Source organism: Lissotriton helveticus, chromosome 8 (assembly GCF_964261635.1).
Source record: "Lissotriton helveticus chromosome 8, aLisHel1.1, whole genome shotgun sequence".
Lineage (NCBI taxonomy): Eukaryota > Metazoa > Chordata > Amphibia > Caudata > Salamandridae > Lissotriton > Lissotriton helveticus.
The window spans coordinates 172131884-172159024 of record NC_136069.1 but is presented as its reverse complement, the minus strand read 5'-3'; the positions used below and the strand labels follow the sequence as shown (position 1 = coordinate 172159024).

Here is a 27141-nt window from a genome sequence, read left to right as displayed (position 1 = left end):
AGAAAGGGATGTGAAAATAAGCGTCCTGCAAGTCCAACGCTACCATCCAGTCTCCAGGGTCTAGGGCAGACAAGACCTGAGCCAAGGTTAACATTTTTAACTTCTCCTTCCGGAGGAAGCGGTTGACGTCCCTGAGGTCTAAGATAGGACGCAGGCCTTTGTCCTTCTTGGGTACCAGGAAGTAGTGGGAGTAGGAACCACGCCCTACTTCTGGCACAGGGACTCGCTCGATAGTTCCCTTGGCCAAGAGAGCCGTAACTTCCTGGTGGAGAAGGGTCAAGTGATCCTCCGACATGCAATGGGAGTGATGGTGGCATGGAGGGAGGGATAGTCTCAAAGGGGAGGAAACAGCCCCTTCAGACTATCTGCAAAACCCTCCTGTCCGACGTGATGTTGTGCCAGTGGGGGAAGTGATGGCGGATCCTGCCGCCCACTGGTAACTGGTGGTCCTGAAAGGTAGAACTGGGAAGGTTTGGTGGCTGCTGCAGGAGCATTGTTGGACTGGCCCGCCTGCTGGCCCCCAGACCCACGACACTGGGTCCCACGTCCCCCGGCTACGCAGATGCTGGCTAGCTTGTGCGTTCCTGTGGCTCAGGGTGGAACGTGGTGGGGCACCCCTTCTGTAACCACAAAAGGAGCAAAAGGCAGACCGTGGGGCGAGAAGTTGCTGTGAGGCCCACGGATGTGGCCGTAGCCCCAGAGTCCTTGAAACACTCGAGCGTGTTGCCCGCCTTGTCACCAAACAGGTAACGGCCATCAAAGGGCATGTCCAAAAGGGTAGCTTGGACATCCCCGGAGAAGCCAGACGTTCTCAACCAGGCGTAGCGCCTCCGGGCTACCGACATGGAAACCTTTCCACCCATCGAGTCAGCGGTATCCAGCCCACACTGGATGGTGAACTTTGCTGCATCTCGACCCTCCACAACAGTGCGGGTGAGCATGGCCCGGATCCCCTCCGGGCACTGTGGCAGCACTTGCGCAACCGTATCCACCTCCCTGTGTGTATAACACCCCAAGAGACGTGCGGTGTTCACAGACCGCAGTCCTAAGCTGGCGGAAGAAAACATTCCCAAGATGGTCCAGCTTCTTGGATTTCCTATCTGGGGAGCAGTAGGGAATGCACCTTTTGAGGATGATGCTTGGACCACCAAGCTCTCAGGGAAAGGGGGTTGAGAGAGGAGAAGTAGGTCGCCCGGGGCCAGACGTCGTCGGGCAATCATCCTGTCCACAGGAGCCCCTGTGCTAGGTTTGGATCAAGTGCCCAGATGGATGTCAGTGAGGGCCTCATTAAAAGGCAGCAGGAGCTCCGAAGAGGCTGCTGCAGGCTGAAGCACCTCAGTCAGGAGGTTAGTCCTGACAGCCACCGTAGGAAGCTCGAGGCCCAGGGTCTCAGACACACTTCGCAACACCACAGCATAAGAAGGTCCCTCCTCCGTAGCCAAGGTAGGGGGAGAAAGTATACTAAGGTCTGGAGAGCCGTCCCAGAAGGTTTCGAGGAAGGAGCCGGCCGACAGAGGGGGAGGAGGTGAAGAGCAACGATGCTTCTTCAACTTTTTTTCATGCTTCAACTTACCCGAAGAGTGCAAAGACTTCGATGATGAGTGGCAAAGATTCGATGACGCGTGGCGATGACTCCGCGACCGGTCCTGTGACCTTCCTCTCGACCATGACTCGAGCTGCGCTCCCGCAAAGACTTCGAGTTCACGGTCCTGCAGTTGGAGCACAACTTCGGGTCGTGGTCGGGCTCCGGGCACCAAAGGCACACGAGGTGCAGATCGGTGAACGACATCAACTTGTGACAGGAGTCACAATGCTTGAAACCGGGCTGACGGCTGGACTAACAGTCTTTCATATATATCAACCAAAGCACTTAAAATATTGGTGAAAGTAGGTTAAATACAATTCATACTTATGCTACTTTGCAATCTGTGACATACAAGTGAAAATACAAAAACTAGTCAATAGAAAACTGTTTACTCTCCGGATCCAGTCCTACGCCTGGGGTAATTCTAAGGTTAGGAATCTATAACTAACAGTCTTTCATATATATCAACCAAAGCACTGTATCAGGTAGACATGTGCTAAGGAAATTATATTCTAAAGTCCCACAAGACAGTGAAAGGTGATGGTGATTACTGAATGTGAAGGTTTAAAATATTGGTGAAAGTAGGTTAAATACAATTCATACTTATGCTACTTTGCAATCTGTGACATACAAGTGAAAATACAAAAACTAGTCAATAGAAAACTGTTTACTTCCCCAACAATGACAACAAAGACATGTTTAAACACACACTGATTACTTAGACTTACCTCAGTGATTTTCTATTTGTCTCTGGAGGGCGTTTTTCAATTGGTCTCCTTTTACTGTAGATTTTCTGTTGTTTTTCTATGTACTTTTGGGCTGTTTTGAAATTAGAAATTATTATCCTAGTTTTCTCCTCAATTAATGCAGACAATCTCAGAGTCATACTGTAAATCTATAAAAGGAAAAATAAATCACATATGAAATGGAAGTTTCAAGTTTAGTTATGTTTGATAATAAGTCAATATAGGCAAAACACCAATACAAGGCACATTATCTTAAACATGCTATCAATTTACACAAGCTTCTTTACATAAATAGCAATATATTTTGTTTCCATACATATATAAAACACAAATAAAATACTTGATGCATATTTTTAAGCAAGTATGTTTTTAACAAAATAGTGAAGGCAACATAAGGTGAATAACTGGAGCATATGTTTAATGTGCAAATGGGTTATACAGATAAGGGCAAAGCATAGGGCAAATATAATACTAACAAATTACACTCTATTTAATTTAAAGACAAACTCACCTAACGAAATTTAAATCAAACATAATATAGTACTTAGGTGCATAACACACCACTTGGACTATAACTGACCACAACTATCCAAATAAGACATTTCACCTATTTTCTTAAACTTCACTTATTGTACATGGAGCAGATCTGTCTTAATACTGATCACCTCCAAGAATTTCCTAAGTCTGTAACATAATTGTATAGTACTACAATTCATTATACAGTTTAACCACTCAACTTCTCTGATATTTATCTAAAATCAGGCATTAAAAGGTGCTTCCTTGCCATTAAAAAATATATACAAAAAAAATAAGATTATTTAATTGAGAGTGGACATGCTTTACAAAAAAGGCCTAAAAATACATTGCCTGAGTTCAATCCATTGTCACTCTTAGGTAATTTCCAGAATATAAAAGATGGAACTTGGCACAATCGCAGCTTCAATATCCACCCTCTATAGTTTCTCTTTAGAATCAAGGATACTGGATTTGGTTTCTTGACCATCCAAGTTTACAAGTAAAGAACAAGTTACTTACCTTCGGTAACGATATATCTGTAAGAAACAGTAGTTAGTATTAGATTCCTTACCTTAGAATATCCCCAGGCGTCAGTCTGGATCCGGAAACTTTTGCGTAGCAGTACCCCTGCGCGTCGGTAGGCGTCGTCTGCAGGCGTCCCCTGCGGCTCCGCGTCCGTTGTCGGCGTCGTGCGCCGTGATGACGTCGCTGGAGTATATAGACGCCGCCTCCGCACGCTGACGTCAGTTCTTTGTACATAGCTTTTCCACGCCAGAACACGCAGAGCCATGTGAGAACCAACACTGGTGCCATTTGAAACTAGGGCCCTGAAAGGGATGTCCTTAACCCTAGGTATCAGTTCGCAGAACGGGGAGGATGGGCGGGGCGGTAAGGAATCTAATACTAACTACTGTTTCTTACAGATATATCGTTACCGAAGGTAAGTAACTTGTTCATCTGAAAGAAACAGGTTAGTATTAGATTCCTTACCTTAGAATAGATACCCCAGCAATACCAACCCCGGTGGTGGGTCTGCGAACCAATACAATCCTACACCAGAAAGTCCTGGAGGACCGAACGGCCAAAGAAGCCATCCCTCCGGACTTGACTGTCCAGGCAGTAGTGCCTCGCAAAGGTGTGCAGCGAGGCCCACGTAGCCGCCTGGCAAATGTCCTGCAAAGGGACTCCCCGGCCCAGGGCAGTAGTAGCCGCCGTGGCACGAGTGGAATGGGCCCTCAGCCCAACAGGAGGCTCCTTCCGAGCCAAAGAGTAGCACGCTTTGATGCACAGAACGACCCACCGAGAGATGGTCCGTTTATGTACCGCCCGTCCCTTCTTCGCACCCACGTAGCCAACAAACAGTTGGTCATCCACCCGGAACTGGCGTGTGCGATCCATATAAAATGAAAGCGCACGTTTTGGGTCCAGACGATGGAGCCGCTCTTCATCCTTTAAAGGATGCGGAGGCGGGAAGAAGGAGGGTAAGGTGATGCACTGTCCGATGTGAAAAGGAGAGACTACTTTGGGCAGTAAAGAAGGTCTAGTTCTCAGAACCACCTTGTCTGGATGAATTGATATGAAAGGAGGTTTGACAGAAAGAGCCTGGAGCTCACTCACTCTCCTGGCAGAGGTGATGGCAACCAGGAAGGCCGTCTTTAAAGTCAGGAGACGGAGAGGACAGGAATGAAGTGGCTCAAAGGGAGCGCACATCAAGAAGGTCAGAACCAGGTTCAAGTCCCACTGAGGCATCACGAACGGAACAGGTGGATACATGTGCGTGATGCCCTTCAAGAATCTCGTTACAATAGGGGACTTGAACAAAGAAGGTTGCTCAGGCAGCCTTAGAAAGGCCGAAAGGGCAGAAAGGTAGCCCTTGATAGTGCCCAGAGCAGAGCCCTGCTGGGCAAGAGAGAGAAGAAAGAGGAGAACCTCGGAAAGAGGGGCAGAGAGAGGGTCCACAGCCTTTGCTGTGCACCATGCCACAAATCTGTTCCACCGGCAGGCGTATACCGACTTTGTGGAGGGACGCCTGGCTGCCAGAATCACATCACAAACCTCAGGAGGCAAGTCAAATGGACTCAACTGTCGCCGCTCAATCTCCACGCATGGAGGTGGAGACTGGACAGGTTCGGGTGGAGGACCGTCCCCTGCTGCTGCGACAGAAGGTCCTCCCGAAGGGGCAGGCGGATCGAGGGACCGACTGACATGCTGAGTAGCTCGGGATACCAGTACCTTCGAGCCCAGTCCGAAGCCACAAGGATAACTTGGGCCCGGTCGCGCCTGATCTTCTTCAGCACTCTGGGCAGAAGTGGTATAGGCGGAAAGGCGTACAACAGACCGCAGCTCCACTCGCGCCGAAAGGCGTCACCGTGCGAGTGCCGTCTTGGAAACTCCAACGCGCAGAACTGATGACATTGCGCGTTCTCTTCTGTGGCGAATAGATCTAACCAAGGCTCTCCCCATTGCAGAAAGAGGCCTTTCGCCACGTCCGAGTTCAGACGCCATTCGTGATCCACTGAGCACCGACGGCGGAGTTCGTCCGCCCTGGCGTTCAGAGAACCTGCCAGGTGTTGAACCGTCAGAGTCACGCCCTGACGTTCCAGCCATTGCCAGAGACGCAGAGCCTCCTGGCAAAGGGTCCACGACCCCACTCCGCCCTGCTTGTTGCAGTACCACATGGAGGTGGTGTTGTCCGTGAACACCTGCACTACACTCCCGCTGACAAAGGGGAGGAATGCCTTCAGTGCTAGGCGAATCGCCCGCAGCTCCAACATGTTGATGTGGAGCCGGGATTCCGCCGGAGACCAGAGACCTCTGATCTCCGCCTCTCCCAAGTGGCCTCCCCAGCCCTGGAGGGACGCGTCCGTCACAACCACGTGCTCCGGTTGGGGAAGGGAGAGGCATCTGCCTCTGACCCAATCGCGGTCCGTAAGCCACCACTGCAACTGGCTCGCAGTGCCCTATGAGATCAGGACATGGTCGGATAGGTTGCCTTGATGCTGGGCCCACTGAAACTTCAGGTCCCACTGCAGAGCCCGCATCCGCCACCGGGCGTGATGCACCAGAAGGATGCAGGAAGCCATCAGCCCCAGTAGCCGCAGCGTCAACCTGACCGAAACCCGGGATAACGGCTGGAAGATGGGAATCAAAGCCTGTATATCCCGGATCCGCCGTTCCGGAGGATAAACCCGAAACTGCGCCGAGTCGAGAACCGCTCCGATGAAAAGGAGCTTTTGAGAGGGACACAGGTGTGATTTCGGCACATTGATGGAAAACCCCAGCTCGTGCAGGAGGTCTGCCGTCATCTGAAGGTGGTGGACGACTGTCTGGGGCGAGCCCGCCTTCAACAACCAGTCGTCGAGGTAGGGGAAGACTGAAACCCTTAACCGGCGCAGATGAGCTGCGACAACCGCCATCACTTTCGTGAACACCCGTGGGGCGCTTGTAAGGCCGAATGGGAGCACGATAAACTGAAAGGTCTCGTGGCCTACCGTGAACCGCAGGTATAGCCGGTGGGCCGGCAGGACGGGGATGTGAAAGTACGCATCCTGCAAGTCCAACGCCACCATCCAGTCTTGTGGGTCTAGAGCAGCCAAGACCTGAGCCAAAGTCAACATCTTGAACTTCTCCTTCCGGAGGAAGCCGTTGACGTTCCGAAGATCCTAGATAGGACGGAGGCCCCCCTTGTCCTTCTTGGGTACCAGAAAGTAGTGGGAATAGCAACCACGCCCTACTTCTGGCCCAGGAACGTGCTCGATGGCCCCCTTGGCCAAGAGGGCCGTAACTTCCTCCTGCAGAAGTGTCAAGTGGTCCCCCGACACACGGTGGTTCTGCGGTGGCATGGCTGGAGGAGAGGTCTCGAAGGGGAGGGAGTAGCCCCTTCGGACGAGCTGCAGCACCCACCTGTCCGATGTGATAGAGCGCCAGCAGGAGTGGTGATGGCGAACCCTGCCACCCACTGGCGTCACATGGGCATGAAAGCACGGACTAGGAGGATTTGGAGGCTGATGCTGCGGGGGGAGGTGTGGTCTGACCTCGCCGTTGTCCCCGACCGCCTCCACGGCGGAATCCACGGCCGCCACCGCGTTGAGAAGTGTTCTGCGGTGCGTGGCTGGCAGCACGTGTGGGACCGCCCCTTCCGTGGCCACGAAAGAAGCGAAACGAACCCGTTTGCTGGCGCTGGGTCGAGAGACCCAAGGACTTGGCCGTGACCCTGGAGTCCTTGAAGCGCTCCAGCGCGTGGTCCGCCTTGTCGCCAAACAGGCGACTGCCATCGAACGGCATGTCCATCAAAGTATTTTGGACATCTGCCGAAAAGTTGGCGGATCTCAGCCAGGCGTGGCGACGAATCGCCACCGTCGTGGACATCGCTCTGCCCAGCGAGTCGGTCGTATCAAGACCACACCTGATGGAGTATCTTGCTGCATCTCGGCCTTCAATCATAGCCTTGCCGAGCCTTGCCCGTACCTCCTGCGGGCCTTCTGGCAGCAACTCCGCGACCGTATCCCACAGAGAGTGGGTGTAGCGGCCCAAGAGGCATGCGGTGTTGCAAGACCGCAGTCCCAGACTCAGGGACGAGAAGACCTTCTTTCCATATTGGTCGTACCTCTTGGATTCCCGGTCGGGCGGGGCCGACGGGAATGCGGTCTGGGAGGTCGAGGCCTGGATCACCAGACTCTCAGGGGTGGGATGGGTGGACAGGAACTTGGGGTCGTCCGGACACGGACGGTGGCGTCTGGCCACGTTCCTATCAACAGGCGAACCTGAAGCGGGCCTGGACCACGTGCCCAAAAGAACGTCTGTCAAGGCTTCGTTGAACGGCAGCAGAGGCTCCTGTGGGCATGACTGCGGTTTGAAGACCTCAGTGAGGATGTTAGGCCTCACGACCGCGACGGGAGCTCAAGGTGTAAGGCCTTGGCAGCCCTCATCAACACCACTGAATAAGCAGCCCCAGCCTCCGAAGCCACAGTAGGAGGCGAGACAAAACCAGGGTTAGGAGAGTCGTCCAGACCACTGGCGTCACCCAAATCACCTGTCCAGTCCACATTGTACTGACACTCACGTGACAGAGGGTCCTCAGACCCCTCCCAAACCTCTCCGTATTCTACATCTTCCCCATATTCTGAGTCAACAATGTAGACCGGCTCTTCGGGGTCCACAGGCCCCATCGGCGTCGGACTCGGCGTCGGGCGACGCCGGTCCGACTCCGCATCCGGAGTCGGAGAGGTCATGGGGACGGCGCCGTCCGGAGCCGGCCCCGGAGCACCGGCGCCGCGCGGGGGCGGCGTCGGGGGCAACCCCGATGGAATCGGCGCCGGAGAGGCCGGGAGACCAGCCGGGGTCGACCCTGAGGGTCCCTGCGGCGCCGGGGTCGGAGCCGTCGGCGGCGTCGGAGCCGGAGCACCCGACGGCGTCGAGGCAGGAACACCCGAACCGCTAGGACCCCCTGTCGGGAGCACAGGGCCCGAAGGCGCCGTAGGCCCCGTCGGAGGAGACAGTGCCCTCATGGCCATAAGGAACTCCTCTATCTCCTCACGCGACGCGCCTTGCCCAGGGACCGCAGGGTATGGAGCAGGCCGCGCCGGCGACTCACGCGGAGCCGCGGGGGTGGGGCCACCCGAACCCCCGGCCGCATCGCGCGCGCGTCGGGGGGAGTCGGGGGTACGATGACGACGCCCCGACTTCTTGTGTTTCCTACCTGAGGAACCAGAGGAATGGCGACGACTTCCGGAGCGCTCGTGATGGCTCCGCGACCGCTCCCTCGACCGCTCCCTCGACCTCCGGCCGGACCGGGACCGCTCTCGACGTGGGTCCGACACCCGCAGTTCGAGTAGCTTGCGGGACCGCTCCCGCCTAGCTTTACTCGTCAGGGCCCAACAATCGACACAGTCGTCCACGGCGTGGTCGGGGCCCAGACACCGGAGGCAGAGTCGGTGATGATCCGTGACCGACATGGTGCGGTCACAACCGTCACAGTTCTTAAAACCGGGCATCCTACCGGCACCGTAACAAGTATTATCAAGATTCAAAAACTTTGGTCAAAGACCGGAGTACTGCACTTCTCGGATCTGCGCTAACTGGCGCGGAAAAAAAAAGAAGAACTGACGTCAGCGCGCGGAGGCGGCGTCTATATACTCCAGCGACGTCATCACGGCGCACGACGCCGACGACGGACGCGGAGCCGCAGGGGACGCCTGCAGACGACGCCTACCGACGCGCAGGGGTACTGCTACGCAAAAGTTTCCGGATCCAGACTGACGCCTGGGGATATTGTAAGGTAAGGAATCTAATACTAACCTGTTTCTTTCAGATACAACCACTGTACCATTAATCATCATTTCAACATAACAAAATGACAACCCTTTGTAAAACTGTACAATTATAAAATATACAACACAAAACATAAAGCAATATCATAAAATATAAAAAGGAAGAGTTTAAAATCACACCAATCACCTTAATTAATATAAGCAGTTCATATTTAAGATATTCAGGTGAAATTAAAAACATAGGATAATTCCAATGCATATTCATTATCTCCTAACTAGAGGTAGTCCCATAGAGCAAACTAGATGGTACTAGCATTTAAATTATCACAAAAATAGCTAATTTACACAAGCGGCTGTTAAAAGGAAACCCTGTTTATGCAAATCAAATTGAATTTGAGAAATCAATACTTTGCATTCTACAGGAGACTATCATGTGGGTAGGAAGACCCTACGTTTTGTTCGGCTCATATGTGCTTCTACTCATACTCACATGTTGATAAAAATATAACAAAGTGCTTACAAATGGTGTAAGTCGTTCAACTAAAACATCCAGCTTGAAAGGACTTACTCTATATCACATAGGTGCAATTGAAGAATGTTTCAGGATCTTTTCTCACTTAAGTGAAACATTAAACTGGTAGTGCCTGTAAGAAAGCACCCCACTTTGCATGGTTACCCCCCGTTTTTGCCTGACATCTGATGCACCCTGACTTGATGTGCCCTGGATCCCTGCCAACCAGGTTCCCAGGGCAAGTGATCGTTCCCAAAGGTGTACCTTTGCACCCACAATTAGCACATCTTTGGCCACAGGTAAAACCCTGACGAGATTAGGACTATAATGGACCAGGGTGGGGCGGCGGTCCTAATACTCCTAGATCTATCCGCAGCCTTTGACACGGTCGATCATTCCATCTTGATCGACCGTGTCACATCCCTGGGGGTCTCCCACCTGGCCAGGGACCTTATTGCTTCATTTCTGGCCAACCGCACGCAGACGGTGAAACTGGGCTCCTTCTACTCGCCTACCTTCACCCTTCTGTGCGGGGTGCCTCAGGGTTCCTCGCTAAGTCCCACATTATTTAATATATATGTGACGGATTTGGAGCGGGTGATAAAAGTACACGGGCTGCGCTTAACGACCTATGCGGATGACACCCAACTGGTGCTGGCAGTGCATAAGGATGGACCAACCGTTGCGGCAAGATTTCAGGAGGGGATGTCGGCCATCAGTTCCTGGATGTCAAGTAACTGCTTGAAATTAAATTCGGATAAAACCGAGGTGATGACCTTTGGCAACCTTTCACCGGAATGGTCCTCCATCTGGTGGCCCATTCAAATGGGCCCCCCTCCCACTCCGGTTGCCAGGGTCAGAAACCTCGGTGTCATGTTCGATGACAAGCTGTTATTCAAGCATCACGTGAACGCAGTAGTCTCATCCTCCTTCTACATGCTGAGGAAGATTAAGAAACTGTTGCCATATCTCCCTCCAGCGGCAGGAAAAACATTGATCACCACCCTCGTTTTTTCCAAAATGAATTATGTCAACGCTCTCTTCCTCAACACTCAAGAACACATCTTAACCAAACTACAATCAGCCCAAAATGCCGCAGCTAGAATTCTGTTCGGCATCCCCAGTCACCGCCTCACCTCCTCGGCCATACGTCACCTGCATTGGCTAAGGGTCAAGAGTAGGATAAAGTTTAAGGCACTTTGCAGTGCCTATAAAGCCATCCATGACTCAGGACCCAGGTTTCTTAAGGATGCTTTTCAGATCTATGTTCCAAAAAGATCACTTCGCTCATCCTCCACCCATCTTCTTTCTGTCCCACGTACCAGAACCACGACCTGGGGAGATAGACATTTCCTAGTAGCAACACCCAGGCTATGGAACGCTCTCCCTCTTTTCATTAAAACCAGCCCCACTCTCATCAGCTTCCGTAAACTCCTGAAAACCTGGTTATTCAATCAATTATCATCTGGCTGCTTTCCGTCCCAGGAAGTCCGACATGCGCCGAGACACCCCAGGGTAGTTGTGCGCAATACAAATTCCAAAAACATAAACATAAACAAACCCCTTGCAAAAGGTATCATGGGTTCAAGGGCACTGTGACCAGAGTAGGCCTTTAAGACTGCAGCACCCATTGGGCCATCCTTGGAGGCCCTGCACCTTAACACTCACACACTACCATTGCAGACTGTGTGTTTTGGTGCAGAGAAAAGTGAAGAGTCTACTTGGCACACACCATGTGCCATGCCTACAACCATTTGCCTGAGGCCTAGGTAATTCACCCTTCTAGCAGCGGGCACTAGCCCTCAGGTGAGGGTACAGTGGCATGAGCCCTGCACTCCTACAGTGTATTAAGTCTATTCTTAGACATTGTAAGAGTAGCAAAGCCATAAAGAGTATATGGTCTCGGAGTTGGTCATTACGAACTCCCCACCTCCATAATGGCTTTACTAAAACCTGGAAAGTTTGGTAGCAAACTTCTCAGGACATTAAACCCACACTGATGCCAGTGTGGGATTGTATATAAAATGCACTCAGAGGGCATCTTAGAGATGCCCCCTGAGTCCGCTGGGGCCCGAAGGCGCCGCGGAGCCCGTCGGAGGAGAGAGTTTCCTCATGGCCATGAGGAAGCGCTCGATCTCCTCCGGCGTCGCGATGAGCCCAGGGACCGGAGGGTGTGGAGCTGAACGCGGCGCCCGCGACTCCGACGGAGCCGCATGGGCGGTGTCACCCGAACCCCCGGCCGCATCATGCGAGCGTCGGGGGGGAGTCCGCAGAGCGATGACGCCTCTTGGACTTCTTGTGCTTCTTACCTGACGACGACTTCGACCCGGAGGAGTGAGGCCTACTCTCGGAGCTGTGGTGGCTCCGAGCCTGCGACCTGACCCTCGACCTCCCGTGGGACCGAGACCTCTCGCAGCGCGGGACCGACTGCCGGAGTTCGAGTCGCCTGCGGGACCGCTCCCGCCTGGCTTTCGTAGAGAGGGCCCGGCAGTCGGAGCAGGCCTTGTCGTCGTGATCGACGCCTAGACAAGTTAAACACAGGCGGTGAGGATCCGTGACCGACATCGTGCGGTCGCAATCCTCGCAGTGCTTAAAGCCGGGCATCCCTACGGCACCAATCGGAGTCGAGGACTCGAGAAATTATCAAAAAACGATCAAAAAAGTTAGTCAAAAATTTACTAGGGTTACTGCTTTTTCCAGATCTGCGCTTGCTGGCGCGGAAAAAAGAAGAACTGACGTCAGCACACGGAGGCGGCATCTAAGTACTCCGACGACGTCATCACGGCGCCCACGACGCCGACGACGGACGTGGAGCCGCAGACGACGCCTACCGACGCGCAAGGGTACTGCTACGCAAAAATTTCCGGATCCAGTCTGACGCCTGGGGATATTCTAAGGTAAGGAATCTAATACTAACGTGTCTCTTTCAGATAAACGACTAGCCCTGGTGTGGTTCCTGAATGGCTGCCTGCCATTTGCCACCACCAGATTTGTGGACCTCTGCTACAGAGCCTCCGCTCTCTGGGTCCAGAGACAAAGCCCATCCTGGACAGAGGTGTCATGCCTCGTCCTCCAGGATGGGCTGGGTCCACAAAGGGGGTGCTTCAAATGCCTACCCCACTCCTCAGGTGGGGCAGGCAGAGTGAAGCACACATATCAGTCCACTCCATCTTGAAGTTCAGGGGACTCGGCCAATTAGGGACTGGAGGGTGGCATAATAGGGGGTGTAACCCACCCCTTTGAAGGGGCCCATTGGTCCCAACCTGAACACCCCTTTAAATGCCCCTAAATCTAGTCTTTAGGGGCAACCCTGAACCTTGCCTCCTCTTATTCAAGAAAGGAAGAAGTACCGAAGAGCTGTGCTGACCCAACAAGATGTGGACACCTACTGCTTTGGCCCCAGCCCTACTGGCTTGTCCCGACCTGCCTACAGTGAAGAAACCTGCGTGTCCAGCAGAGCCCGGAAGACCTGCACTACACTCACCTTACAGACTGTGTCTCCTGTGAGCACCTGATTTACTCAACAAAGACTCCATGCCCAGAATACAGATTCAGGTGACTGATATTCTGCACCACTCTGCACCCAACGCCCATGACCCGAGTTCGAGTGGCCCAACACCACAAGGGGGTTTCCCCAGCGATCCTGACCTGGGATCTGGTGATCCCTGACCTCCCTAAAGTTTAAAGACGACGCCTCCAGCCCCGACCTGAAGCGTCCTCCCGACAACAACTGGAGCTGGTAAGAAAACCCGATGCCAGAAGACACCCCTTCACCCGACACCCCATGGCCTAGGGTAGCCTAACTTACAGTGTCCAGGCATCACCCAAGATCCCAACTTACTTCTCTAACAAGTCTCCCTGGTCGAGCCTGCAGCAACTTCACCAAACCAAACGTCTCCAATGAAAAGGACAGGGTCCACACCGTCTTTTTGACACCCTGCTGCCGGCCACCCCAGCAGAGCTGCTGGTGCAGCTCCGGTGCAGCTCGATGGCCCCTGCAGTGCTGACCTTAACTCCAGGAGCTTTGCTCCCACACCCGAGTGGCCTGCTCATCAGCTGACCCTAACCGAAGGCCCCCTTAGCCCCACTGGCTAACATTGGGCCCCTGCACTCTGCACCCGGCCGCCTCTGTGTCACTGGTGGTGCAACACAAATGCCCATCTAAACCATGGGGAACCTTGGTCCAAACTCCCACTCGTAAGTTGTGTATTTTCCTGAGAAACCACTAACACTTTTTCTCCCATAAGAAACCATGTAAAGAGATTTTTGACCTAAAGTTTTTTAAGTGTTGAACTGATGTTTGTATGGAAAAAAGAGAACTGAATTGCAAAGCATAAAGAGTCTTACTTACAGTGTAATCAGTGATTTCGGTATTATATAATCAGCGGTCTGCAAGGGTTAAAATTAGTAATTGTATCTCACCTCCATTTTCCATATCCCGGGGTACGAGGCAGGGCTGCCCCTCTCTCCATTATTGTACACTGTAGTTGCAGAGCCCTTACCGCATGCGTTGAGGGAATATCATGGGCACCGAGGTATCAGTTTCCCTAACTATAATTTGATAATTTCTGCTTATGCGGACAATATGTTATTATATGCTCGGGATCCCGCTATCAACCTTCCCCCTTTAATACATGAAGTTATAGAATTTGGCGGTCTTTGATTGATTTGAATTGATTTCCTGCTTTTTTGTTTAAATTGGAAAAAATCGGACTGCAACTACCTTCGAGTGTCGGAGTGGCGTCCTTATGATCAGAGGCACCTTTGATGTTTATGTGACGCGGCGGCCTCAGCCGCGGAGGATGCACCGCCGGAGTTAATGAAATCGGGTCTGCCTGGCTGTGAATGTTCAGCCGGGAAACAGCGCACACGAAGTCTGAAATTGGCAGATGCATGCTGAGTTTGGGGCCCACTGGAGGGCTGTTTAAAATTGGAAAAAAGCAGGAAATCAATTAAGGCATGTGTATGGACCCCACTGGAGGGGCTTGAATCGGACTGCAACTACCAGTATGCCTCACCGGAGAGAGCATACATAATGGAAAGTGACGTTTGCAGTCATTTCGTCACTTGCTGCCTGCCCCTGAAGAAGAAGCATGTTTGCTTTGAAACGCGTTGGGACCTTGTAAATATACGAGCCTTCATGTAAAGCTGCTTGAATTAAATGGTTTGTTAACCCTTCGAGTGTCGGAGTGGCGTCCTTATGATCAGAGGCACCTTTGATGTATATATACACACACATATATATATATATATATATATACACACACATATTAACCTATAAGTCACTCCTATGGCAGGCCTTGACAATCCTGAAGGCAGAATGCTTGGTTTTGTGTGAGAGGGTGCCCCAGCATGAGCTGAGCCCCTCTGCAGCTTTCGGAAACCCTTCCTTATAGCTGTTCTATAATATAGCCATACCATATACTCTTAAGTGCATTATAATCATGTGATCAAGACTGTGGATACAGTCGAAACGCGGCATGCTGAGCATTAATTTGCACAAATAAAGACACCTTTGTTTTGGCATCAGAATCAGGCTCCACTCTTCGTCATTTTTCCAGTTTGAACTAATAATTGGTGGCGCCGTGGGCGTCTGGCGAGTTCCTGTATATATGTGTATGTATATATATATATATATATATATATATATATATATATATATATATATATATATAGACACATACTAACCTATAAGTCACTCCTATGGCAGGCATTAACAATCCTGGAGGCAGAATGCTTGGTTTTGTGTGAGAGGGTGCCCCAGCATGAGCTGAGCCCCTCTGCAGCTTGCGGAACCAAGTCCTTATAGCTGTTCCATGATAACGCTATACCATATACTCTTAAGTGCATTATAATCCTTGCAGTAAATGCTAACTTTGGTTTGGCTTTATCAAAACATGTCATGTTTGGTGTCAAACGCTTCGGAATACCCCCCCCCCCCCCCCCCCACCCCAGCCAGTTCTGGCGGCGGAGGTAGCATTCCACCCTTCTAGAGGGAGAAGACATGTACACACTGGTAAACCCGGTAAATGTTTTAAAGAGCCTCAGCATCACAAAATGGATGCTGCTGCCACAGACACGAGTCTGACCTCCTGCTGCTGGATGAACTCCGGCAGGGGAGGCCAGGACAATAGGTTTCCTGTCCAGGGAGGTGCTAGCACCTCCACAGACAGGCTTTAGTGTATTGGGGCAGGGTGGGTTGCATTCAGTGAATGGTTTTCAAACACTACCTGGGGAACCTGCTCCATGCATTTCCCAGTTCAAACCGATCGCTGGGGCACTCAGCCCCAGCTCTGGCGCGAAACTAGACAAAGGGGAAAGGGTGTAACCACCCCCTCCCCAGGTTCTCCCATAGGTGGGACCCTAGTGTTAGTCCAAACCCTAAACTTAGTATAAGTATAGGAACCCAGTTACTAGGACTTCAGATTACTCTGGACGAAACTCTGAAGACAAAATCTTGGACCTTCGACATTCCATATCGACTGGAAGATGGAAGAAATCTCCCTTGAGGTCAAGGAGTGACCTCCCTGTTCAAACAGGCACCAAAGACGCATTTTACCGGTCTGCATTTTCGAGGCTCCCGCCGGATCCAGAATAATCTGCGAAACAGGACGCAGACTTCCAGACATCTCTGAGGCTGACACGAGTCCCCAGCAGAGCTGGGACCGGAACTCCTGGACATCCTGCAAGTTTGCAAGTGAACCTGCTTCTCGAAGTTTCCCGAAGTTGTGCATTGGGCTATTTGTTGCTCTTGCCCTGAGCACCTTTTGCACCGAAGCTGAGAGGCCTAAACTCCACGAGTGTTCCATGGGCCCGGTTTCTTCACCGCAGCTCGAGGCTCCTTTGCGATCCCTTTTCCGTTGGCTAGTGGGTCCCCACAAAGGACAATCCATTGTTTCTTGGGTTTCCCTGGTAGCTCCAGATGTGCCCTGACTCCCCTCCAAAGGGTGAGTCCCTCAGACCTTGCTGGTCTGCACCGAAGCCAATTTTGTCATCTTGCGTGGGTTGCTGTTGCCAAGGCTTGTTGGGTCCAATCCGGATTCCGACGCTGCAGCACTCGACATCCTTTGTGGGACAGCTCAAATCCAGCTCCTGGTCGTCGTCGACGCCTCCTGGACCTCGTGGCTGAAGTGTCAAACTTCACCTCCTTCACCTTAAAGCACCCAACATTGGCTGGCATCTTCCTGTCGCCATCCTGGTCACAGGCTAGTGACCCAGACTCTGTCCCCTCTGCTTTCAGGTTCTTCAGATCACCGATCCACCCTTGGATCTATCCGGACACTTTGCTCCTGGTCACCTGCAGCACTTCTTTGCAGCTCTCCATAGAAATCAACGACGAAACCCGACACGAAAAGACACCTATGCACCCGGCTTCCCTGGGCGAGGTAACATGAGTACTTCGGTGCTCCAGTGGATCTTGACTCTAGAAGTGTCTAGAACTGAAGGGGTTCCCTCGCATTCCACTCTTAAGTGTCCTAAATCTTTAACTTTGTAACTTAAATTTCCTCATAGAAGTCTATGGTGATTCGCGGCTGAGTTAAGACACTGCATGCCTCCCCCATGGGTCTCCTGCGTCCCTACCTTGGGTGGTTCCTGGTAGCCCCAGCGGTTCCACAGGCACTAGGCCTTACTTCTATCCCTCAAGTGGTTCTTATACCATTTTTGTAGTATATGGTTTGTGAGGCCCCTAGGGCAAAACGTATACTGTCTAGTTTACTGTGTGCTATTTAAGTCTGTGTATTGTACTTTGGCCTCTACCCTCAAAGAGACTAGAGGGTTTATGTTTAGAATAAATGCACAAGTTACTTACCTTCGGTAACGATACATCTGTAAGAAACAGTAGTTAGTATTAGATTCCTTACCTTAGAATATCCCATGGGGTCAGACTGGACCCGGACATTTTTGCGTAGCAGTACCCATACGCGTCGGTAGGCGTCGTCCGCGGCTCCTCGTCCGTCGTCGGGTCGTGGGCGCCGTGATGATGTCGTCGGAGTACTTAGACGTCGCCTCCGCGTGCTGACGTCAGTTCTTATACACAGCTTTTCCACGCCAGAAACGCAGAGCCATGATAAAAACCAACACTGGTGCCATGAAACTAGGGCCCTGAAAGGAATGACCTTAACCCTAGACATCGGTTCGCAGAACGGGGAGGATGGGTGGGGCGGTAAGGAAACTAATACTAACTACTGTTTCTTACAGATATATCGTTACCGAAGGTAAGTAACTTGTTCATCTGAAAGAACCAGGTTAGTATCAGATTCCTTACCTTAGAATAGATACCCCAGCAATACCAACCCGGTGGTGGGTCTGCGAACTGTGGTACTGAAAATTCTGAACCCGTGTTATTAAAGTCGTCGAATCATGACTATTTTGGTAACATCAGACCGAAAATGACGAAAGCAAGGTGTGCATGTATTTTCGTCACGTTTGAGTGGCGAGATCACCATTAAATCAGGAATTCCGTCCAGAACCCTCGGGTTCCATTTTGTGCACAGCAGCCATTTTGTGGTTGCCCTCACATAGGCCGATGACTAAGGCCAAGCGAGTCTTAAGGACACGTACACCTTCAGCTGACTTCTGTGTGACGTGGGCAAGCTGACTCCACTGCCCGAAGCCAAACCTGTTCGACCAGTTCCTTTCCCAGTAGCTGATCAAGATTAAGCATCAAGGCACAGGAGATCATAAACCTTTATTGCACACAACTATGTCTTATCTTACTCACACCTGTCTCTGCTCCTTTCTTTATGGCCTGTTTGCGATGGGGAGGTGCCCGTTTTTATTATGGGTTTGTGCAGCTTGTGTAAGAAGGAATGTTGGGTGGTTTTGCATGCTTGCAAAACCTAGGACTGCCCCTTTCTTTTGTACTGAGTCATGTAACGCTAAAAACATATAAAAGGCCTCTGTCCTCTGTAGTCCTCAGACTACCTCATTCAGTTGCTACGGCTTCTGTGTGACGTGGCCTCACTATGTTAAGTATAATAAAGATGTCTTTTTCATATTACAGCTTCTGTGCCAAGTTCTTTGTTATATTAGTAAGTATTGCCTGAGAACGAAAATCTCAGTACTTCAGAACCAATGATTACACCAGAAAGTCCTGGAGGACGGAACGGCCAAAGAAGCCATCCCTCCGGACTTGGCTGTCCAGGCAGTAGTTTCTTGCAAACGTGTGCAGCGAGGCCCACGTAGCTGCCTGACAAATGTACTGCAAGGGGACTCCCCGGCCCAGGGCAGTTGTAGCCGCCGTGGCCAGAGTGGAATGGGCCCTCAGCCCAACAGGAGGTTCCTTTTTAGCCAAAGAGTAGCATGCCTTGATGCACAACACGACCCACCGAGAGATGGTGCGTTTGTGCACCGCCCGCCCCTTCTTTGCGCCCACGTAACCAACAAAGAGTTGGTCCTCCACCCAGAACTGGTGTGTGCGATCTAGATAGAATGACAGCGCACGTTTTGGGTCCAGACGGTGGAGCCGCTCTTCCTCTTTAGAGGGATGCGGAGGCGGAAAGAAGATGGGCAAGGTGATGGACTGCCCGATGTGGAAAGCTGTGACTACCTTGGGCAGGGAAGAGGGTCTTGTCCGCAACACAACCTTGTCCGGATGGACAGAAAGGAGGTTTAGAGGAAAGAGCCTGGAGCTCACTCACTCTCCTGGCAGATGTGATGGCAACCAGGAAAGCAGTCTTCAGAGTAAGAAGGCGAAGAGGACAGTTATGAAGCGGCTCAAAGGGAGCTGTGAGAAGTTGGCCTGATGTGCAGTGTTCACTATTCTAGTGATCACTATATATCAGTCCAAACAACCCTTATTGATGATTGGTTGTAAGTCAACCTTATAGACCAGCTATCCTAGTAGCATGGATACGAGCAGTCTAAGGCTAAGACTCTAGAGGGCGTGTTAAGCCAGCTGTTTTACCATCACATTACCCCTTGAACACCCAGTGAAAGGACACCACACAAGTGTTATGAAAATAAACAATGTATTTATTAGAATCACAACAACCCTGTACTCTTTATGAGGACAGGGTGCTAAGCACACAACAAAACTCTTATGAAAATACTTAAGTTAGCACGTTATACACAAATGCCCGAGGGGCACGAAAAACCATATACTCTAAAAGTGGAATGCGAAATTACTAGCAGGTAAGTACAGTACTAATAGGCTTTGGAATCGCTAGGACTGGACTAGGGAATCGTTAGATTACTTCTAGGAGACCTAGGGGACTCGGGTGCAGAGTGTGCACTCTCACGCGGGATGCGGGACAAAGTCTATGGAGGCTAGTAAAGGCAAAGTTAGTGTTCACGGGCGAACCCGACCTGGTAGGGAGAAAACGACAGTGGATCCTGACCCTTGGATAGTGAGGCTATGCTGGGACACCGAAGTGCCGAAGTTACCTAGCCCAGGTGCTGCAGCTGCATAGGTCTGAAAAGACGTCGGGGATCTCGTTGCCGGACCAGGAGCCTGGAAGAAGGAAGTTGCTGGCAGGCGACCAGTGAAGAAAAGTTCGATGGATCCAAGCCTGGATCAAGGAAGAAGGAAACCTGAAAGCAGAGGGGACCAAGTTCTTGAATCACTAGCCAGTGATTAAGTGGGCACCAGGATGGCACCGGGCGAATTCACCGCAGTCAGGTGAGTGGGCGCTGCTGGGCTCTGCAGTCTCTCGGACCAGGAGGCGTTGTCGGCGACCAGGATGGAGGTGCGAGCTGTCCCACGAAGGTTCTTGCTGTCGACGTCGCTGGACCCAGGATTGGGCAACAAGTCTTGGCAATTGCAAGGCCCACGCGGTGGACCTAAAATGGCGTCTTAGCCGGACCAGGAGGGTCCAGGGTACTTCTCCGATGGAGGGAAGCAAGGGCCAGTCTGGAGCAACCAGACCAGCAGCAGTGTTGTCGTCGGGCGTCGTTCGGAAGGCCACAAGCCAGCGGGCTAGTAGCCAAACAACGCGGTGAGCAGCAGAAAGCAGAAGGGCCCCACGCCGATCGTGGAGATGCTGGGGGGGGCTGCTCTTCGGTGCTGGAGCTGCTCAGGGTGGGGGCTTCTCAGACCCCAAAGCACTCACCAGGAAATTACTCGGTGGGCTTGCTGTGCAGAAGTCGTGCAGTCTTGGCGATGGCCGGTCCCTCGAGGTCTCGTCGCACCCACGGTTCTCAGCTGTGCTGTAGAGGTGGGTAGAGGTCAGAGGTGCCAGGGAAGCCGGGTCTCGTCGAGCTGGGCAGTCGGATTCCGGAGGAAGGACGTGCAGCAGACCGCAGTGTTCTTAGATGGTGCCTGCGGATGCAGGGTGACTACTCCTTAGCCACAAGGGAGAATCTTGAGGAAGAAATCGTGAAGTCCTTTCGTGGAAAGTGGTATCTTGATTCCAAAGATGATCTGATTTGGAAGGGGGCCAGTCTCTACCTTTATCTTGGAAAAGGGGGCTGGCACGCGACTAAGTCCTGCCCTAGGGGTGGGACCAGGAGGGGGTGGTTACACCCACTTCCTTGGCGGGCTTTTCCCCAGCACAGGGTCTGGAGTGTCCCTGGAACTGGTTTAAGCCAGCCTATGCACAGTGAGCACCGGGGTGCCACGTGCAGTCACCTTCCTCTGAAGCCCTGCCTACCTACAATACACAAAACCCTGTCTGGGACGGTGCTGGCACCGCCCCTGGCAGGAAACCCTATGTCCTTATCTCCTGCTCTGGGAGGACTCCCAGCAGCAGGAGGGCAGACTTGTGTCTCGGTGGCAGCATCCATTTTGTGGAGCTGAAGCTCTGTTTGACTTTAACCGGGTTTAGGGGTTACATGCATGTCGTGTCCCTCTAGAAGGGTGGAATGCTAACCCCGTCGCCAGAATTGGCGAGGGGTTAGTATTCCAATTCGTATGACACCTTACTCGACATGTTTTGATAAAGCGATACCAGAGTTGGCATATAACCGCGAGGATTATAATGCACTTAAGAGTATATGGTATGCGATATCATGGAAACGGCTAAGGGATAGATCCCGAAAGCCGCAGACAGGCTCAGCTCATGCCAGAGCACCATCTCACACGATTCCAAGCACTCTGCCTTCAGGATTGTTAAGGCCTGCCATAGGAGTGACTGATAGGAGATCTGTGTGTCCATTTTAGGGTTAGATATAGGTATACTATATCTAAAGCAAAGGGTGATTACACCACCTTGCCCCAGCTGTCAAGCAGCCAGTTGTGTCAGATTTGGATGGCCAGCCAGGGGTGGCATAATACATGCTGCAGCCCCTGGTAGGCCCTGGGTACACCTATGCCCTGGGTACCTAAGGTACACTGTACAGGGACTGATAAGGTGACTCAGTATCCAATTTAGATATGTACCTAAGGTACATGGAATCCATTTTACAGAGAGAGCAGTAGGCCTGGGGCCCTGAATAGCAGGGTCCCAGGTCAACTAAGTCAGAAAACCAGCAAAACACCAGGCAAAAAGTTGGGGGCAACCATAGTCAGGGATCTACCTTCCTACATAACCCCCCCCCAAACGAAAGGAGATAAGGCTAGCCTTGCCAGGTAAGCCTATATTGCCTGAGTGGCCATATAAGGAAGTACCAGCACTGGCATGGTTACCCCCTATCTCATGGTCCACTAAGCAATCCCTCACCCTAAGGGTGTCTGAGGGTCTCCACCATAGGGAATCTCTACCTGTGGTGTGTTTTGGCAAAGTAAAAGGCTGGTGCTGAAATGGAGTACTGAAGTGAGGCTCCACTAATTTTGGGCTCAGCTTCCTCCAATCATTTTCCACCATAGAGGCCTTTCTTTCCAAGACTGAGTTGTTTTGGGCTCTCAGGGTCAACCTCTGGCTACCTACAGCTGGAGGTTGGGTCCCTCTGTTTGGCTTACTGGAGGGACAGGTCAGGTTTGGGGCCCTCAGGTCCCAGGTTTGGCTGTGCCCAACAGTGTCCATCTGTGGGAGGTCCCTAACTAAATTTAAGGGGGATCCCTCAGGAGTTGGTTTTATTTTCACTTGGCTAGGACTACTAGCTTCAGTGCCCTTAATCTGCTGATTGGGGAATTCTTTTGGACAGGGGGCCCTTTGGGGTCCACCACTGGCCTCCCTGACCTCTACAGCCCTGGGCTGACTGAGGTAGGGTAGAGAGGGGCAGGTTACCTGCTCCAGACTGGGTCCCATCTTGGAAGGGTCCACTGACATCAGGGGTTCTGCCAGGCTAGGCCTGACTACCTCTGTGGCAGTTTCTTCACAAGGGGTCAGATCAGGAGGCTGATCTTTTCCTAAAGTCTGGTGGGAGGGAGATTTCTCTTCCTCCTCAATGCTCTCTGTCTGAGTGGAGTGATCCATAGTTTCAGGCTTCACAACACTATCATCTGTCTGAGTTTGAGCTGTGGCCATCACAACTCTCCCAACCTTTTCAGGAGGGGGCTCAGTTTGGGTGTGGGCTGTTACCATGACAGCCTTGACAACCTGTTCTGGGAAGGAAGTTGTCTGAGATTGGGTTGTGACTGGCACAACCCTCCTGACCTGTTCAGGGAGGACATCTTGGACTGGGGCTGTGGCTATCACTGCCCCACTAACCTTACCATGGGTATTTACCATTTTAGAATGGGTTTCTTGCTCAACTTCAGCCCAGGCTGAGAGCTCTAAATCATTCCCCAGTAGGCAATCTATAGGCAAGTTTGGTGACACTGCCACTCTCTTGTGGCCAGTGACACCTCCCCAGCTGAGATTGACCACTGCCATGGGATGATCTCTCTGTACTCCATCAATATTGGTCACCTGGTATGTGGCACCAGGTAAAAGTTGCCTTGAGGGGACTAGACTCTCAGTCACCATAGTGATGCTAGCCCCTGTATCTCTATAGGCCTCAACTTTTATACCATTGATGAGGGGCTCCTGTCTGTACTTGCCCAAAGTGTTGGGACAAGTTGTGAAGTTGGCAAACCCCATGCCAGTCTCACAGACAAGAGTATCTAAGTCAGGGGACCTGGTTAGGCCAGAGTCCCCAGGAACTCCCAAAGTAAATGCACCCAAATTCTTGGGGGCACTCCCACCACCTGGGGGATTACTACTAGTAGTAACAGGAGGTTTGGGAATGTTACTTGGGGGTATGTTTTCCTTATTGTTATTCTTTGGGCAACTGCTGTCAGTTTTTAAATGACCCACCTGTTTACAGGGATAACAATAAGGTTTCTTCTGGTTGTTGGAAGGATTCTGGGACCCACCCCCCTCAGAGGATTTTTGGGGCCCTGATGTGGTTTGATCTGTAGATTTATTCCCACCCTTCTCTTGAGGCTTGGTTGATTCCTTTTTCTGGTCACCACCTTGGTTCTTGGGCCTAATCCTGGTTCTGACCCATTTGTCTGCCCTCTTACCCAATTCTTGTGGAGAGGTCAGATCAGAGTCTACCAGGTGCTGGTGTAATAACTGGTTCTGACAATTATTTAAGACTTGCTCTCTCATAATAAGATTATATAATCCAGTGAAGTCAGTAACCTTGCTACCCAGTAGCCAGCCTTCCAAAGCCTTAGTGGCACAATCAACAAAGTCAGACCAGTCCTGAGACTGAGTTTTCTGGGTGTCTCTGAACAGCAACCTGTACTGCTCAGTGGTTAAACCAAACCCATCAACCAGTGCATTTTTCAGGACCTGGTAATCATTAGCATCCTCCACTCTTGTAGTGAGGAGCTTATCTCTACCTTTACCATCAAAGGAGAGCCACAGTATAGCTGCCCACTGACTCTGGGGAATGCACTGCACAGTGCAGGCCCTCTCCAGAGCAGCCATCCATTTCTGGATATCATCCCCTTGCTTAAAGGGGGGCACTATCTTAGTCAGGTGTTTAGTATCTAAACCCTTCTCTCTATCTATTGGGAGATTGCTGCCACCAGTGGGTGCTAACCCACTCATCTGCTGCTCTCTAGCAAAGGCAAGCTTCTCTTTGGCCAGGGCAAGTTCTTCCCTTTCAATCCTCAGTTCAGCTTGTCTCATCCTAGCTTCATGCTCCCTTCTCTGAGGGGAAGTAAATCTCCTCTGTGGAGGATTCCTTCTCCCCTGAGAAGAGGCATTAGAGTGCAGAGATCTATTGGAGTCCCTAGAAAGAGATCTATCTCTCCTAACTCCAAGGTTAGGCCCACTTCGGGTTAGTACTGGGGGTCCCCCAGATCCTAGCCCAAGTAAGTCTAAGTTGGCCCTGGTTAGCCTTCTGACTACCTCAAGACCTTTGTCTACCTCGTCCCCAGAGAGTTCCTCCTGATCCTCCTCCTCCTCAACTGCAGTAGCCGTGTTGGGGAGGTCTGGATCCCCAGAGGTTCCCTCTAAGGCTGGCATGTTCTCATGTAACTGAGAAAGCTTTCTGGCATCATATGTCTCTAAGAGACCTATCAGAACGGGAATGGTGGGGTTAGACCCCTGCTTCAGTTTCCTGGAGACACAGATCTGTCTCATCTCCTGGAAACTGAGAGCTGCATATCTTGAAGTGACCTGTGGAGGGTCAACACTGACCAGGGGAGTCTCATTAGATTCTCCCTGGGTAGACATGCTTTTCTAGTGAGGTGTAAGTGGTGCACTTACCTACACTATATGTTTGCCTACTGATCCCTTGCTAGAGTTGTAGTTTAGGGTGTGCTAGGCCCTAGGAGCTACAACAGCTGGTTCAGTAGAACTCAGAGTATTCTAAGCTAAGTTATATGTACCTTTAGTACTTATGTGATCTTTCACAAGATATTCTTAGGGCATGTGTGGTAAAACAACAGCAAGCTCAAATCCCAACCGCTGCTCACCAATGTGAGAAGTTGGCCTGATGTGCAGTGTTCACTATTCTAGTGATCACTATATATCAGTCCAAACAACCCTTATTGATGATTGGTTGTAAGTCAACCTTATAGACCAGCTATCCTAGTAGCATGGATACGAGCAGTCTAAGGCTAAGACTCTAGAGGGCGTGTTAAGCCAGCTGTTTTACCATCACATTACCCCTTGAACACCCAGTGAAAGGACACCACACAAGTGTTATGAAAATAAACAATGTATTTATTAGAATCACAACAACCCTGTACTCTTTATGAGGACAGGGTGCTAAGCACACAACAAAACTCTTATGAAAATACTTAAGTTAGCACGTTATACACAAATGCCCGAGGGGCACGAAAAACCATATACTCTAAAAGTGGAATGCGAAATTACTAGCAGGTAAGTACAGTACTAATAGGCTTTGGAATCGCTAGGACTTGACTAGGGAATCGTTAGATTACTTCTAGGAGACCTAGGGGACTCGGGTGCAGTGTGTGCACTCTCACGCGGGATGCGGGACAAAGTCTATGGAGGCTAGTAAAGGCAAAGTTAGTGTTCACGGGCGAACCCGACCTGGTAGGGAGAAAACGACAGTGGATCCTGACCCTTGGATAGTGAGGCTATGCTGGGACACCGAAGTGCCGAAGTTACCTAGCCCAGGGGCTGCAACTGCATAGGTCTGAAAAGACGTCGGGGATCTCGTTGCCGGACCAGGAGCCTGGAAGAAGGAAGTTGCTGGCAGGCGACCAGTGAAGAAAAGTTCGATGGATCCAAGCCTGGATCAAGGAAGAAGGAAACCTGAAAGCAGAGGGGACCAAGTTCTTGAATCACTAGCCAGTGATTAAGTGGGCACCAGGATGGCACCGGGCGAAGTCACCGCAGTCAGGTGAGTGGGCGCTGCTGGGCTCTGCAGTCTCTCGGACCAGGAGGCGTTGTCGGCGACCAGGATGGAGGTGCGAGCTGTCCCACGAAGGTTCTTGCTGTCGACGTCGCTGGACCCAGGATTGGGCAACAAGTCTTGGCAATTGCAAGGCCCACGCGGTGGACCTAAAATGGCGTCTTAGCCGGACCAGGAGGGTCCAGGGTACTTCTCCGATGGAGGGAAGCAAGGGCCAGTCTGGAGCAACCAGACCAGCAGCAGTGTTGTCGTCGGGCGTCGTTCGGAAGGCCACAAGCCAGCGGGCTAGTAGCCAAACAACGCGGTGAGCAGCAGAAAGCAGAAGGGCCCCACGCCGATCGTGGAGATGCTGGGGGGGGCTGCTCTTCGGTGCTGGAGCTGCTCAGGGTGGGGGCTTCTCGGACCCCAAAGCACTCACCAGGAAATTACTCGGTGGGCTTGCTGTGCAGAAGTCGTGCAGTCTTGGCGATGGCCGGTCCCTCGAGGTCTCGTCGCACCCACGGTTCTCAGCTGTGCTGTAGAGGTGGGTAGAGGTCAGAGGTGCCAGGGAAGCCGGGTCTCGTCGAGCTGGGCAGTCGGATTCCGGAGGAAGGACGTGCAGCAGACCGCAGTGTTCTTAGATGGTGCCTGCGGATGCAGGGTGACTACTCCTTAGCCACAAGGGAGAATCTTGAGGAAGAAATCGTGAAGTCCTTTCGTGGAAAGTGGTATCTTGATTCCAAAGATGATCTGATTTGGAAGGGGGCCAGTCTCTACCTTTATCTTGGAAAAGGGGGCTGGCACGCGACTAAGTCCTGCCCTAGGGGTGGGACCAGGAGGGGGGTGGTTACACCCACTTCCTTGGCGGGCTTTTCCCCAGCACAGGGTCTGGAG

At 51.7% G+C, this 27141-nt stretch overlaps 1 protein-coding gene across 3 annotated transcripts in view; it reads right to left on the bottom strand.

Moving 5' to 3' along the window:
- Positions 1-27141, bottom strand: part of BRWD1 (bromodomain and WD repeat domain containing 1) — a 2464655-nt gene that overhangs the window by 124931 nt on the left and 2312583 nt on the right. For all 3 annotated transcript variants that reach the window (XM_078656838.1, XM_078656840.1, XM_078656839.1), the window contains one exon: positions 2314-2480. In XM_078656838.1, coding sequence (XP_078512964.1) covers positions 2314-2480 — 167 coding nt within the window. The remainder of the gene's footprint in view (positions 1-2313; positions 2481-27141) is intronic.